At 41.5% G+C, this 17,273-nt stretch overlaps 1 protein-coding gene across 9 annotated transcripts in view; it reads left to right on the top strand.

Moving 5' to 3' along the window:
- Bcas3 (BCAS3 microtubule associated cell migration factor) overlaps positions 1 to 17,273 on the top strand; it is a 474,306-nt gene that overhangs the window by 175,435 nt on the left and 281,598 nt on the right. For 6 of the 9 annotated variants that reach the window (XM_041664852.1, XM_041664854.1, XM_041664849.1 and 3 more), the window contains exons 16-17: positions 502 to 652; positions 10,667 to 10,711. In XM_041664852.1, the coding sequence (XP_041520786.1) occupies positions 502 to 652; positions 10,667 to 10,711 (196 nt within the window). The remainder of the gene's footprint in view (positions 1 to 501; positions 653 to 10,666; positions 10,712 to 17,273) is intronic. The other 3 variants (XM_041664855.1, XM_041664856.1, XM_041664853.1) reach the window with 1 other exon arrangement.

Raw genomic sequence — 17,273 nt, 5'->3', positions numbered from 1 at the left:
ACTGAGAAGATCCCTCGAGCTCACTGGCCTGTCTTAGTTGATTCAACAGGGTGGGTTCAATCCCAGACCCTATCTTAGACTTAAACGAAGAGCAATGAGGAAGATGTCTGGCATTGGCATTTATGCGTATACTTCTGTGCAAATACCCGTGTGCACATGCACACACACAAAGTGAAAACCGAAATGTCCATGTGTTATTGTCGTTTCTGTGACCTGATAATGTTGGTTTCTTCCAGTGCTATGAACTTTAATTATACTTGTATCAATTTTCTTTCAAATTTAGCTCACTTATTTGCATGTGTGTGGACATCAGATGACCGGTTATAGGAAATTGGTTTGTTTCACCTTGTGGGTTTTGGGGACTGCTCAGGTAGTTGGGCCCTGGAGCAAGTCCCTTTCCACACTGAGTTGTTCCCCCAGCCCATGATTTCTTAAATGAAAACCTTTTTAGAGAGAGGGATGTTTCCATCCGTAATCTTTTGGTTTTCTTTTCTCTCGTAGGGAAGCTGAACAGCCAAGACTCTTACAATAACTTCACCAACAACAATCCTGGCAACCCCCGACTTTCTCCCTTCCCGAGCCTGATGGTAGTGACCCCTCTAGCACAAATCAAGCAGCCAATGACGTTGGGGACCATCACCAAACGCACTGGGTAAGGCGTCAAGCTTCTTGCTGTTTCCACAGCCCTCGTAGAGTGTGGAGTGGATAAAAACGGAAGGTGCTTTCTCCATTGTGTGTTTTTGATTATGTCCTTCATTTCCAGCCCACATGAGACTCAGTGGCAGCTGAATTTGCACACAAGCATGCTCACACTCAGTCATGTACACACATCCATAGTAAGAAGCAAAGCAGTGACAAGTTGTGAAAACTGGTACTGGCTAATGAAAACCAGACTTCTCCACTCGCTCACACTTCCTGCCTCGTGGCATTGTCTGATTGTACAGTTTGATTTTCTTGGCTCTTGCCAACACGATTGGCATTTTAACATAACACAATGCCCACATTTTGACAAATGCAAATATTAGCAAAAGTTTTCTAAATGATATTGCATTTAAGTAAGTTTATGAAATTTACCCACTTATTTGTGTGGATGTATTACACCAACATGTTTACATTATTAATCTACTGTTACTGTCTGAATAATGAACTATGACTTGGACTTTTTACGAGATTGATTCCTAACATTTTTAGAGATTTCATAATGTTCTTGAATTCTTTTCAGTGCTCACCTTAGCCGTTAAAAAAGTTCTCTACTTGTTCGGAATATGAACTACTGGATTGTGTGCCTGTGATGAACTACTGTGTGTCTGATATCATTAGATACTCAATTACATGATGATAATGACCATGCATTTTGGACTATTAAATTTGTACTTCTGTAGTCATTCTATAGCCAAGTTATTTGTTTTCCTCAATGTATATTCCCAGTATTTAATTGAATTAGAAATGGAACAAACTGTATATTAAAATTCCACATTAAAATAGTCTGGAGAAAGCCTTACCTTTGCCTCAGATAGTCCTGAGGGTCCCCCCCATGGGAAAAATAGATTAAATTATCTGGTCATGGTGTTGCCACTATGCTAATACAAAAGTACGTAGAGAGGTGACTTCCCTTAGAGAAATACTCAGGGCTCAACGAGGTTCTGATGATTTTGGTTGTCACACACCAGGGTGACGTGTGAAGTTGGCCTGCTGACCTCACCCTAGATGACATGGAGACATGTGTGAGGTGGCCTACTGACCTCACCCTAGGTGAATTGGTGACGTGTATAAGGTAGCTACTGACCTCACCCTAGGTGAATTGGTGACGTGTATAAGGTAGCTGCTGACCTCACCCTAGGTGGATTGGTGACGTGTATAAGGTAGCTGCTGACCTCACCCTAGGTGAATTGGTGACGTGTATAAGGTAGCTGCTGACCTCACCCTAGGTGAATTGGTGACGTGTATAAGGTAGCTGCTGACCTCACCCTAGGTGACATGTGTAACCCTACTGACAGAAGTAGGCTGAGCTTTGAATACATTAAGGGGACTAAAAACAAAAACAAATAAAAATTTAAAAAAATCCTGAAAACCTACTTCCGACATCACAGTTTATTTATTGTGCCATCTGTGACGTGTCTATCACTTATTATAGTGTTCAGTAGAGGCGCGATTTTAAGCGGTATCCTTTCTCTCTCTCTCTCTCTCTCTCTCTCTCTCTTTCTTTTGTTTCAAACATGTTGACCAAAAGGCCATAAATATTAATGCTGTTTTATTGCTAGTTGTTTCCCCTTTGTAAGTACACTTTGTATTTTCTGAATTCAAAATGGTTCTTAATCTTGAAGCAAAATTTTAAAGTTTGTTTGTTTTTTGGACTCTCTTAAGTTTGACTGAATGTAATTGCATGTCATTCACTCCAGCACTGTATAATTCTATAAAACACTGAACATTTGTATCTTTCCTGAATCTAAGTGAAAGCGAGTTTAAAATGTTGCTCTGATTTCAATGTCCGTTCAGAGGGAGGGGTTTATGCGAAGACGGCACAGATGTTTCTCGGGGCGTGAGGACAAATGCGAGAGCTGCCTGTTTCTGAGGTGCCCGCTTCTCAATTCGAGCTCAGGGCGCTTTGTGTCCAGGACTTAGCACTCCTCAAAGACTTCTTTTCTTTTCTTTTCTTTTTTTTTTTTTTGAGAAGGGTTTCTCTGTGTAGCCCTGGCTGTCCTGGAACTCACTCTACAGACCAGGTGGGCACAGAGATCCACTAGCCTCTTCCTCCCAGTGCTGGGATTAAAGGTGTGCACCACCACCACCCAGCTCTCAAAAACTTCTTAAAACAACTTTGAGATTGGTGTAGACGTGTTAAATACACAAGGATAGGATGTTAGGGTTTATTATACTCATCTATGCATCTAGTTGGAATGTATATTTCCTTTTCTCTGTATTTGAAAGTTTCCTAAGAAGCTTTTATGCTTTCCCATCGTCTGTTGATATAGTGGCAAGTGTATAAGTTGTTCACATCTGGAGATCTCGGTGGACTTTTGACAAATTTCCTGTTTCCTTGTCTTTTTAATAATTTGAGAGGCTGGTTAAGACGCGGCTGCTTTTTCAGAGGACATGTGATCAGTTTCCAGCACCCACATTCCCAGATTTGTAAACCATTTGTAACTCCAGTCCTGGAGTGCCCAGCCACCTCTTCTGACCTCCATGGGCACTTCTCTCACGTGTAACACACATGTGGGCAAAACACCCGCACATTTAAAATGAAATAAAACCTTAAGGAGCTGTGAGTTCCAGGCCAGCCTGATCTCCGTAGTGAGTTCATGGACAGCCAGGACTGAGAGACCCTGTCTCAAAAAAACAAACACAAACAAACAAAGGAAAGTAAACAAAAAAGTTGCTTAAAATTCTTTGATTTATAGAGTATAAATGCTATTTCCCGCATTGTGATTGTTTTGTTGCCACTGCTAGAGCAGACACGGCTCCATGCAAGCAAGCAAACACACTACCACTCAGCTACAGCTCTGTCCCCGAGCGCCCTCTCATATGTGATTTAATATTTATTGATGAATGCATTGGGAATTTGAAATTTTATGTGCCTTGAAACTCACATTAGAAAATGTCACAGAAGCCGGGCGATGGTGGCGCACGCCTTTAATCCCAGCACTCGGGAGGCAGAGGCAGGCGGATCTCTGTGAGTTCGAGACCAGCCTGGTCTACAGAGCTAGTTCCAGGACAGGCTCCAAAGCCACAGAGAAACCCTGTCTCGAAAAACCAAAAAAAAAAAAAAAAAAAAAAAAAAAAAAAAAACCAAACAAAACAAAAAGAGTCACCGTCACTCTTCTGTTGTTGTGAAGTGAAAACCATGACTAAGGCAGCTCTTAGAAAAGATAGCATTTAATTAGGGCTTGTTTACCGTTTGATCTGAGGGTTTGTAACCAAGGGCAATTAAACATATTCACAACATATCGAAGGCGTCTTACATTCAGGCCAACATGGTGCTGGAGAAGTAGCTAAGAGCTTTCCATCCTGATGTGCAAGGAGAGAGCCTCCAAGTCCACCTCACAGCGACATATTTTATAATTCTAACAAAACAGCTCGTGCAAACACATGAGGGAGGGGATTGTAATTCAGACACCAGTACTTTGGATATTCAGGTTCCTTCTGAATATGATTTTTAATTTTTTTCTCAAAAATTTAAAAAATTCATTAAAATGTATATTTTTTTTGGTCAGGAATAATATTTGGTTTGTGAGAGTATTATATTTTCTGGCTCGGCTTGGTGGTGCACGTTTGTAATCCTAATCCCGTACGGAGGATCTCAAGTTCAAAGCTAGTCTAGGCAGGTTGGTTAGGCCCTGTCTTCAAAGGGATGGCCAGTTAAGAGGAGAGCCTGGATGCTGGTTTATCATGCTAGAGGCCCTCAGTCCCAGCTCCACCAGTCAGCGCCAGGTCCAGCATCAGCCCTTAGATTTTATGCATTAGCATTCACAGACCACAGCTAGCTGTTTCATCTTTCTATTCCATTTTGCTTTATATACTTGGAAATTTGGTTTTCTCATGAAGATAACTAACCAGTGTAACAAACAAGCAGAGTTTTCTTTTTCCATGTACACTCATCCCTAAAATGCTGTGTTACCCATACCTTTCCTAGCGCTTTTAGAATGTAGTTATTTAACAAGGGGTGCTTCCCGTGGATGATTTAGAAAGTGGACACAGAACTCAGCCGTTTCAGACATGTAAATGCCGTGGCTGTTTAGATAACCCTATCTAGTTGTTAGGTAGAGCATCTGCCATTTGTCTCATGTAGTTGGTATTCTGTATAAAGGCGTAACATACCCACAAAGTGTTAGAATTCTCTCGCAGAAGTATGAAGATTGCCTAGGACTCAGGAGTTCAGACATCCTGTTTGAGATACAAACCTCAGCTTCACTCTGCAGGACACAAAATGTGTCGTTACCGTGCCTAACATCTGCCCTCTTATTTTTATAAATATATGTCTGCTACAGCCTGTGCGGTGTTGGGACCATCTGTCTCTCTGCTCTGCACACACGAGGCCAGTCCAGCTACAAATGGCAGGAGACAGCTGTGTTTACACCTTCCTGTTGAATACCTTGGAGCACCCCTTGGAGGGAGGAAGGCCTCTGATGGCAGCAGCTGCTTAGCTCACATGCTGGGTTTGGTGAGGCAAAGGAAGTTCTAGGAATTATTTGACTTCAGCCATCACTCATGTAAACAGAGTCCATTTTCTGCTGGTCTGGTACAGCAGGATTGGAAAGCCCCTTACCACATGATCATGTCTTTAACTAGGGAAGAAAGAAGAGGCCCTTGAGGTCAGTGGAAGAACACTTGCTTTGCGTGTGTGAGGCCATGGGTTCAGTTCCCAGTACCACAGGCAGGAAGGTTGAGAGGAAAGAGGGACCCAGGGAGGGAGGGAAGAAAGACTCCCCATTACAAGGGAGAGAGAAGTAGGGATTGTTCTGTCTTTTGGAGACGAGGTTTCTGCAGTACAGTTCATTAGCAGCATTTCATAGTCGTTTGGTTCAATTAAATCAAAAGCGAATAATTTCAGATGCTAGTAATAAAGAATTTGTTGTTATATTTTATGTGTTTTAAATCTAAGATGATGTATGTCAATTTTGTGGACACAGAAGGGAACAGTTTATGCTAGAATGAGGTTGAACCAGTTTCATGGGAACAGAGACTATAAAAATTGAGAATGAAGTTACTTCCTTGTTCTTAGCTGGTGGGAGCCCCCTGGAAGTGAACTCACATTCATCCACTGTGTTTATAGTCTTTCCCCACCTTCTCATGTCCTCATTTCTTCGTGAATATCTCGAAACCGTGGGCCCTAGCGCTTTAAGACGAACTGAGTGCTGTGTAGTCCTGGCTTCTCCTGCCTCCTGCGGGCACTTGTACTTACTGTCAGTGCCCTATGGGAGTTCTCAGAAGAGAAGAATTCACATGTGATGTGTGCATTCCCAGTGCTTCTTTGATCTCATTGTCCCATTTAAGCCCTTCTGAGCCACACTGAGTAAACAGGTGTGTTTCTCACTTAATAGCATTTATTTGAATGGCTGCAGCTGGTATTTTAAAATCAGTTTGTCATCAGTTTTAGTTTGAGAGCAAATGATGTTTTCATATAGTAAATGTGAAAGTCCATTCCTTATTTTAATTCAGTTCAACCCCGTTCACCTTGGTTTATTTAGACTTTCATCCGAGCCTCAAGCCTTATAGAGTAAGTTCAGAGAAGATGGAAAGATTTGGTAACAGACCCCCGTATACCATAGCCCATGGTAATCTGCCACTTTCTGTCTGTTGTAACCATAAATTTGTATAGTATTGCTCTGAGGGTTTGGTTCAGATACAACACGATCACAAGAGCATTTTCATTTGAGTGTGTGTGCTTTTGTCTACATGTGCAATATATTTACCGTAGTTTGAGTTTCTAGCTTTTGCGCCAAATAAGTAGAGTACTTAAACCATACCATAGTTTATTGCATTTTGCTGTAAATCTGTGGATTTTTTATTTGAAAGAAGTCTACTGTATACCATATTGAAAGTCAGCGGGCATAGCAGTCGACAAAAGTTTGGCATTATTTATGCTATGCTAGTCGCTCCTCTGTCGCATATGGAAGAACTTCAGCATTATCTATGTTTTTCTAATGAAAATTTTTTACGTCTTGAGTTTGTAATTTAAAATGGCATGCCAAATATGTCTTAAATTAGTCAGCTGTCTGTTTCAGCTTCAGTTTGTCCTACAGATCAGCAGATCGAAAACCACCAGTGCCGTTAACCTGTCTGGTAGGGAACAGTTAAAATTCGGCTAATGAACAAATTAAAAGTTGGAAATGACATGAGGGCTCATTTGCAGCAATGGGGAAGGAAATGGGAATTCACACAGTGGCAGCAGAGCCTTTAGAATGAATTTTAAATTGAACTTAAAATGTCTCACCTCCCTTGAGCATTGTACATACAATGTGCTGTAGCCTTTCCTCGCAGTTCCTGGCATCTTGGAGTCCTTCTGACCCCATGTTTTAGTTGCTCAAAGAACTTGATCAGCTGAAGGATAGGGTTGATGGAGTATGTTTATGGAATTCATCTTTTGGTTGGGCTGGCTGCTAGACTGTTCTCTCAGTGCGCACAGGAAGCTGAAGCGGAAGGTTCACAAGCTCGAAGTCCACCTGGTCAGCACAGGAAGCCACTCACTCAGGAACTCCCAGAGCCTGTGGATTGGACAGATCAACTGTGTGTGTGTGTGGGGGGGGGGGTGTTGAGACAGGGTTTCTCTGTAGCTTTGGAGCCTGTCCTAGAACTCACTCTGTGGACCAGGCTGGCCTGGAACTCACAGAGATCCTCTTGCCTCTGCCTCCTGAGTGCTGGGATTAAAGGTGTACACCACCACCACCCGGCTGATTGGAGAAATCTTAAGAGTAAACTTTTACCACTAGAATCAGGTTACAGAGGTTTACATGTGTTCATAACAGATGCCTTGAACTGCAGTGACAGAGCCACGGTCACTCTGAGAGCTGAGAACTGAACTCTGGTCCCCAGAAAGTATAGTAAATGCTCTAACCACTGAACCACCTGTTTAAAGTACTGTTCATTACTGTTTTTGAGAATTCCTTTGAGACTTAATGGCCAGGTAATTTCATATTAGCTTATAAGTAAATAATTCTCTAACAATCTAGAATTTGATTTTTATTACTTATTTCACTTAGCTATTGTCCTGCAGATTTAACCAACCGTATTACTGCAACTCAAAGTGTTTTATTATTATTATTTTTTATTTTTGTGTAGGGGTGTGTGCGTGTGCATGCATGTGTGTCAGACACTATTTTGGTTTTCTGAGACAGGGTTTTTCAGTGTAGCCCTGACTGTCCTGGAATCAGACTGGTCTCGTACTCAGAGAGATCGACCTGCCTCTGCCTCTCCAGTGCTGGGATTAATGGTGCGTGCCACCTCTGCCCATCTATATTGCTGGATGTGTGAATTTTTCAGACCCATCTCTAGTAAACTGATTTCACTACTGAATTCAGCCAGCATTCAAATTCATACACTCCCTACCTTTACCCCGCTTGAGTAGGACACTACAGCTGTGTGCCTTCAGTGTCGGGGTGTGTGAGGACAGTCATAGGTGAAGACAGCTGGATCATGGGCCTGGACTTTGTGACTTCATATTTTCATTCTTTTGCTACTGAAGAAAGATTAAGCAGGAGCCTTTCAAAAGAGCAGCTGACACTACCCCCAGCCTGCAGTGGCCTGAGTCAGTGTGCTCCTTTGGAGTCGGTAGATCCTTCACATGTTCGTGGCAGAGGTCCAATCCGCCAGACCAGGCAAGAAGTGGGCAAATCCGAGCTGAATGCTTGCCAAGTCTACATACCAAACTGGGTTCTCACCCCACGCCTTCGGCCGCCCTCTCTCTATGGAGCTGTTGGCCAGTGGATCACTTCTGGCTGGAGGTAGAGCAGCTTTTAACCAAAGCAGCCGGGCTACACTGTGAGTTGTGACCCTGTTGTCGGCAGAGATGACTGTGGCTGCTAAGGGCCTCCTCACTTGGTGTCACCATGGTATGGTGGGGTGAGCATCTGACTGGTGACGTTTGCAACCTGCTGTGATTTCCTGGAAAGAAATCGGGGGTTGTCTGTCTGTTTAGGTTTACTCTTCATTTGATGGGGTGAAGCGCGTTTCTGTTTTATAAATCAGGAAGCTTTCTCTGTAGGTAGGGAGTGTCAGGGTCTTTAGTTTAGTGGGCTTTTCTTGTTAGTTTGTTAATGTAGAGATGGATAAATTTTGTCCCATTTTTGTTTGTTGTTTTTTGAAGCCATTGGAGAACTCTTTCAAGTTATAGAGGACTGAGTAGACAATTTCAGTACAAACTTCCAAGTTCTTTACCCTGCAAGTATCTGTGTATCTGTGACTATTCATGTGTTTGGTGTCCCTGTCAATAATCCGAATTTTGTTGTATGTTGCAACTTGAGCGTAGTTAGAGGGCTGTCCATGGGCCCTGCAGATTACACACCGGCACCATGGGGCTATTTTAGATGACGGTGTTTCTAACAGAATTATTCTGAGTATTGGAATATTTGGGGTGTTCTGCTTATAATAATTGAAACGAAAGGTGAGTATTGTCTACCAACACAATTCCCTTTTTATCTGAAGCATTTCTGGCATTTAGAAATGGCTTTACCCTCGTTTTATTTTTTTTAATTAATGCACAGGATCCCTATGTTGTGGAGACATTGGTCAGTTCAGTTTTTCAAAGTACAACGCGAGCTCTTGTGACGTAAGAGTTCTGATAGAATTAAGTAAATCTTGACGTCAAGTAGATGTGACCAGAGCTGGGCTACACTGGCCTAACTCAGCAACATTGTGGAAGTTAAACAACTTAGACTCCCTAGCAAGGTTTATGTTTTTAAAAGATACATTTCTTTTGTACTGTGGCGGTACCCAAGCATTATGGTTATAAAATGTCGAGAAAATAGTAAAATGTCTTACAAACAAAAACTGCATTCACCCACTTGGTCTTTCAATCTTGTTTTGTATGCATTGTTTTCTGCAGCTTGATGTTAATATTCTGTGGGTCACAGAGGAAAACGATGGAAGGCCACTGTTGATTTTACTGGTTCTGTCCTTGCCAGTAACTAAACCGTTAAAGCTTGCAGGAGTGCTTGTCAGCCACACCCCCTCTCTGATGTCTCTTCTCTTCGTGCCCCTGTCTCTCAGTCAGCTTTTGTATTTATTGCGTTCTGAACCTCAGAATCAGGCTCACTGTTGTGAGGACATTTTTCTCGACCTTTAATTTTTTCTGGAATGTACTCTGTTTGTTTGGAAATTAATACTAATTAACAGGATTATCTTTCTCCTTAATATCCCAGTCTCCAGTTTTGAAAAAGGAAATTGCCACAGCTTAGTAATGTGTGTCCCCTTCAATTTCTTACGTCTTCCAAATGTCAGATGCCTTATTAAAATTTTTTTGAATCTAACTATATTTCTAAGTCTTATTTGTGCATGGCGTGCCTTAAAAACTGGGAACTGAATTTAAAGCAGAAATAAAGTGTAGCATTGAATTCTCAGTTTGTACCCCTGTGGTATTTCCCACATGCAGTTGTGGCTACCATTGAGCTGCAGCAGGTGAGGAGGCTGTGTTCTTATGCTAACTTTCTGGGCTGTAACAGAACTAGAACTCATTCCATAGTTTTGCCAGTGACCCACAGAACAATGCCCAGCTTACTGCAGATGAGCGCTTGAGGACTGTGGGGAGAAGCAGCAGCTGGGGAGCACAATGCCCTCATGTCAGAGTCTGCCGTCTCTCGTTAGCACTGAATCCTTGGCGTCACACATAGTAATTGTTCTTCTCCATCTGATTTTCCCATTTGATTCGCTCTCTGTGTTTAAGGGCTTCAGCCGGGAATTTTGTGTTAAAGTAGGTGTGCTGCTGGGGTGCTCCAGAAAAGGGGGAGAAATAGAGAAAATTCAAATCTACGTTTCCATGAAAACCGAAGCCCTTGTTTCTGTACCTCACATACTTACTGGTTCTACCACAGCATATATGGCAGAATTGCTATTGATTATTAATTTTGAGTTATTTTTTTATCATACTCTTTAACAGTACAGTATACTTGTATTTACTAATGTTGAATGAGTTTTCCTCTAATTTTTTGTACATTTTCCCCCCTTTTCCACCAAGGCCTTATCTCTTTGGAGCGGGGTGTTTTTCCATAAAAGCTCCATGGTGAGTTCCCATTTGGTCCCGCATGCCTGATTCATTTGCTGTACTCTCGAAAAGTAACTGTTTTAGAGTTTGTTTTCAGTTGCATGGCCTGATCGCAGATAGATGCACCAAGTTACTGGCTGAGTAGATCTGAATGCTGGCATTTAAACCTTGAAAAAGCAGTTCCTTTGGTTTTACTTGAGTCTTTCAAAACACTTTTTTCTACAAAAACCAGATTTGTTTTGTCTTTATTTGTTTTGTTTTTTTTTTGTTGTTGTTGTTTTTCTTAAAGAAGGCAGAATAGTTCTGTCACCGTGCTGGTGAATAATATAAGAAAGGTCTAGTCACAAGCAGAATCTTTGAATGTGAAGTTCCTCACTTAGCATACTTCATACTAGAGAATGGAGTTTGTGTTTAAGGACAAATATATGGAGGGCCAAGTTGCAGTGTATTTTATTTGGTCCCAAAAGGACTGTGTTGAACTCTGTTTTGAATAAAGTGGGTATTTAATGAGCTGAATAAAAGGTAAAGGAATGCATGTTTCTGATGAAAATGCCCATGACATTCTGTTGAACTATGTTAGACAGTTAAGGCATGATAACCACGGAAAGGGAAGAGTGTGTTCCATATTCACATTTGAAGACAGCAGTTAGAATGTGTTGAGGATCTGATATAAAATGTTTAAGTAATTATGAATTGGGATTCTAGAATAAAGCTGCCTTGCTCTTACATACTAGCTCCTATGTTACATGCCAGCTCCTATGTGCTCTTACATACCAGCTCCTATGTCTGCTGGCACTGTGATCTCAGATACCCTAGAGCCTTGCTTTTCCTCTTTTCCTTATATATGTAATGAAGCAGCGTTAGCATCTGTTTTGTGGCTTCGCTGCGAGGATGAAATGAGCTTATAATGGATAAGCGCACTGCAGTGCTTAACGACAGTGGTGCATAGTAGTGGCTCATTCAATAGTAACAGCTGAGGACCGCAGTGCTGGGAGGACTCCCTGTCTGAAAAGATACCTCTTAAAACTAGATCATGTGCTTTGCCTCAAGAGGGTCTCCCCTGGCTAGTATAGAACTCTGTGTGCACCAGACTTGTCTTGGCTCCCTGAGTGCTGGTTTCAGGCGTGTGCTACCACGCCATACTATCTCTAGTTCTTAAAATAGAAAAGGAAGTTTTGAGCCATGGAAGGCATTTAAGTTCTTCACATCTTTCTGATCCTCATAACTGTTGCTAAGAATTGTTCGTTGTGTTCTATTAGAACCTGAACAGCGTTTTATCTGGGCACGAGTTGCATGCATGGAATTGTAGCACCCGGGAGGCTGAGGCAGTAGACAGCAAGTTTAAGTCCAGCTTGGGACATGCAATAAGATTGTCTCTCCAAAACCGACCAGTCTTTTTATAGTTGTATTGTTTCCTGGAACATTTTCAGGGTTCTTGTGCCCTGGGAATGGAAGTTTTCATTCTCCTATAGGGCTAGGTGATAGAGTCCCCACCAAATAGCCACCTCTCTAGTACAGTATAGGACAGAGATGCCAAAACTGTCTTGACAATATACAAAGACAAATCCTCTCAAAGTTGATGTTTCTTTTTTTTTAAATCAGATTTCTTCTCAAAACCAGTAAGATCATGGATTTTTGCTGGCTTAGGGTGACTAGGAAATTTTAAATGCCACATCCAAAATATGATTAAATGTCTTTGTGTACTAAATGTGGAGTTAAATTCCATTTGAGGATAAATTCCTCATTCTAAGTACAAAGCAAAGAGTTTCAGCATGTTAATACGGACTGAAGTTTTGACATGCAGCTGAAGATGGACTAACAAATGCTGTGTGTTAAATAAGGAAAGGCCGCTCCCCAACAGCTCATGTGTTCCTCACAGTTAAGCAAAGGCACTTGTCAACTAGAAATGATTTGAGGTTGAAACAAGATTAAAAGAGCCAGATTAAAGAAAGGGATCTATGAAATATAGTCGACTTCTAAATCACTGCCTGTCTTCCAGAGACTGCTTTGTGGTCTGTTTGATGCCATCGTTAGGTCCTAGGAAACTCGTTTTTAGTCACTTACACTAGACTCAAAGGTCCTCCTTTTAAATGCGCCACATTACCAGGGTGCATGTTTTTTCCATTAAGATCTTAATGAAACCTCAAATTAAGGCAGCAAAATGAATATAGATTTGACAACTTCTTCCATGTTGTTTATGAGAGCCGCTTTGTTTCTGCAGCATTTGCTGTTTTTCCATGATACTTAGCATTCAACTTGAGAATGTTCTTATTTACTGCCCTAAAATGAAACATCATGCTAACTAAGGATGTGACTAGTCCTTTCAGTCAGGGCAGTACATGGATGTTGGATGAACACGAAATCTTTATAGCTTCTTTTATAATGTAAATGTCTTATAATTCTCAGAAATTAGTTTTGGGTCACAGCATTTGTACTTAGTTAAGGTTTTTTTGCTTTTGGTATGTCACAGTCCGCACTACTTCTTTATTCTTCAGTAAAGGACTTTAAGTCTTTAGTTCAGTTTCAGATGAGACCATTTAAAAGCAGCCTTTTTCCCTTTGATATCACAGCAGCCTGGGAATGAAACGGTGCAGGCTGTATTTGACAGTAGTGGTCAGCCTAGGAATTTCCAGCACTCTATGTTACATGTTTATGTAGGATATTTATTGTTTTGAGAGTCCATGCCAATTTTTGTTGTTGATTTGTCGAGACAAAATCCATCCATACTGTAGAAATTACTGTGTAGCCCAGGCTCGCCTTAAATTTTGTAAAGTTCTCCTGCCTCAGCCTAATGGACACTTCCTAAGTGATTTTGATTTCTGCATTAACAGTGTTGTGTTGTGCGGGTGTGCATGCGGTCCTGGGTTTTACCGTAGGTTTCTAAGTCCTTCCCAGAGTTGTCTGTGTGTAGAGCACACAGTGATGCTTCTGTTCCCTGGGAAAATAGCCTGTATTCATAATTGCCTCTGGATTACTGACAGTCGCCTTTAAGAAAGGAGTAAAGTTTATGTGTGGAATTGTAGTGCGTGGTTTTTCCTGAGCGTTCTTCTGAGCATATTTGAAAGCTTCACAGTTTTACCCTTTTCAAGGCGATGTGTGCAGATGAGATCTTTTTCATCTGTTGTGTTTTCTTCCCTTTTAAATTTGTAAACATACTTTATAATATCATAGTATAAGTAAATGTATTGTAAATATTATATAAATATTCATGTTTTCGATGGTTTAACATAAAGTAATTTTGGTTGCCTTTCTGGTCTAGTTTTAGGGGAAAATTCGAGAAAGAGAAGATTTTTAAATTCTTTTGAAAGCTTTGTCACACAGGAACTAATATAGCTCATAAAGAAAACGAATTTTCAGTTTCTCTCTATTGGAATTCTTAGTGCTCGTTCCCACTCAAACTCTAACATTGGGCAGTTGGTGTCTGTCTCAGCTCCTGCCATGCTGTGCCCCTCTCTCAGCACCCTGGGCGAGTGTGCCCCCCATAGCTGTAGCTTCAGTTCCTCTCTGTGGTGCCTGGCACAGTTATTTGGGGGGCGGGGGTTGAACACCGTCCTTTATTTTTAAAATGCACGTGTCTCTAGAGGGAAGGGTTTTGTTTCTTTTTCTTTCTCTTGTTTGCATTTGAATGCAAAGCAGGCAAGAGAAATCCAGTGTTAATCTAGATTGTGATGGAGGGTTTTTAAGACTTTCCAAATGTTTGAGAAGCAATGGGATACCGGTGAGCTGTAGTGAGAATGATTCCCATTCTTCAAGTGCTTTCTTAGGCGAAGTGAGAGAATTAAACCCCTGCTTTATTTACCACTGTGTTTCTTTTGCTCTGTGTTTGTGTTCTGTTTCTCTCCTGGCTTCCTTAGGAAGGGTTCAGTGCATGTGGTATTTTATGATTATTATTTTGCCACGATTGGCAAATGTATTTATTTCATTTTTCTTTCATGTTTCGCTAAAAAGTTAATCCAAGCACTCGCTGTAGTAAAGAGGCCTCTGCAGGACTGCTGTGCTCTGCTCTGCGTCTCTTAACTGTCACTATGCATGCCGTGTTCTCCTGTGTGTTTCTTTAAACTCAGGCTGAGTCCATAGAAACAATGCAGTTAAACTTCTGTGCAGCAATTAGAATGGAAGTACTGTTTTATTCATTATATTAGCAATAGCATAAGTGTATAAGGTTAAGTCCCCTGCACAGGAAACCTTCTTAAATTGGCCTGTGTTGGGGCTTGTTGAGACCCCTTCTGAGGAGGACGGTGTTGAGCGCAAGCAAGAAACGAGGTTAACATTACAGTCTTCCCCGTGCAGGTCAAGTGAGCAGTCTGAACGTCCGCATGATTTACAGGGCTGCCCCTTTCTTCTCTTACTTATGTATCCTCTTTCTCTTTTTTTCTGTCAACCGCAGGGTGTTTTGCGGTAGGAATACTCTGGCTCACTGTGGAAAGGTTTGTGTGTAGCCTGTTGCATACACGCATGAGAAGAAAGACTGTTTTGGTCCTACGAGGCTTCTTCCACATTATTTTTTAAAATTAAGATTAGGAGCAAATGGAGCCAGAGTTAAAATGTCTAGCTTTGAGGAGAACACATAAAAAATGTTTTCTAAGTAGCATTCTTTTTTTTTATTACATTATCTCTTTTTATTTCTCTGTAAGATTTATACATGCGTGCACATATTTTTATGTTTCTATTTTGCTTAAATGACAAAATCATGCCAGATGGAAACTGATGATGGAAATAACTTGATATGAACTAGCTCCCCCAAATATGCTCTCTCCCCTCTTCAACACTGTGGTATGTGAGGGGTATTAAAAAATATCTTTTTTCAAATTGACTTCTTAACTCATGAGGTTTACTGGTATCCTATCACTGGATAAAGGATAACTGATGAAATATAAGACTAAAGTAATAGTTTTTTTCATAAATGCAACACAATTTTACCATAGGATGTCGTTTCTCATAACACATTTGAGTTTGTATAAAATGGTACTGTGTTTGTGATGGCTTTCGAAATGGACTGATGTGAAGCCTATAGAAGTCTAATGAAGTTTAGCTGTTGCTAATTCCAGGCTTGCTGAAATGTAAGATGATAAACGTATAGAATGTTCTCAAAGGATACACTGATGCCCTATAATTTTTTTTGGCGTTTCTTGATTCTGTTAGAAAGCTAGTCTTTTGTCCTGGTGTTATTTTTGAGTCTGTCCAAATCCTTCAGAGGAACCATATATTCTTTCTTGAAATGGCAAAACCGCTTGCTATTACATGATTAAGTAACGCCAACCACAACAAAGTCTCATCCAGTAATTTGCCAATTCGAACTTGTTTCTGTGAAGCTAACTTGTACATTATAGTGTGACTGGCTCCTGATAGTGTAGACCCACAGTTACAGACATTTTCAAAGAAACTCTTTAGTGCATGCTACGGAGATCGTGCAAGCAAGAGGACCAGAATTCAGATCCCCAGCACCCATTTAAAAAGCATGGTATCAAATGTCTGTAACTCCAGCCTGGGGAGGGGAAAGAGTGTGAGGTGAGGAGAATAGATGGATCCTCAGATCTTGCTGGCTAGCTTATTAGTTGATACGGTCTAGGTCAGTGAGAAAACAGTCACCAAAACAACAATAACAATGGTGACAATGACATCAACAACAATGTAGAGAGTAGTAGAGGAAGTCACCTGTCTCTGCTGGTGTCCCTACACACGATCATACAAACACACACACAAATAAAAATAGACCTTCTGTCGTGGTTTCTCTTGCTCCTCTTCCCCCAGCACTTGAAACTTCTCAGGGCCATCGTGGCCAGGGGCACATCACAGATGGCAGCCAGAGGAGCTTGTCAGTTATGTGTTAGTCACTGAGTGATGGACTGACAAGCGTTCAAGAGCAGCACACACTCTGAGGAAATACACAAGGAGATTCACATCCAGACGATTCGTTGTGACTTTAGGTGACCTAGATATTGGGAGGGCGTACATGCTGCATTGTCAGAGGAAGGGGGATGCTTTTGCCGTTCTGGTGGGTCACCGGCAACAGCTGTGCAGCAAGGGAAGTGACATCCCATAAACCATTCTTCAAAGACCGATGCATTATTGTCTGACCACACTTGATTTTGTATATTTTCTATGTGGATGTTATTTAGTGGGAACAATGTGTTCAGTGAGTATTAATGAGTGATTGAAAGAAATGGCCTTTTTGTGCACTGTTGTGTGTACTACCATAGATTGTTTTTCAAAGTGGAAGTTCAGCTGGACCAATCAGGGCAGCATCTGTTCCTCCCTCCCTCCCTCCCTCGCTCCCTCCCTCCCTCCCTCCCTTTCTCCCTCCCTCCCTCCCTCCCTCTCTCGAAAGTGCCCACACAGAAATCTCAGGAAATTAGATGTTGAAGAGTGTCGCAGGGAAGGTGAGGTCGCTGAAGTGCTATCTGAAAAATAGACAAGGTCTGTGAGCTTTAGACGGAATGTGTGTCGTGTTAGGAGATGTGAAGGCCCTGCCCGAGAGCCCGGCTTGCTTTCTGTAATTCAGTAGGAGAACACACTGCATAATCTGCGCGGTCAGGGAGGGTGCTCCAAAAATTATATTTGCACAGATTGTGGCAAACTT

The sequence above is a fragment of the Microtus oregoni genome, unplaced genomic scaffold (assembly GCF_018167655.1).
Source record: "Microtus oregoni isolate MIOR12 unplaced genomic scaffold, Mior012 000015F_ref0000493, whole genome shotgun sequence".
Lineage (NCBI taxonomy): Eukaryota > Metazoa > Chordata > Mammalia > Rodentia > Cricetidae > Microtus > Microtus oregoni.
This window is presented reverse-complemented; position numbering and strand designations above follow the sequence as displayed.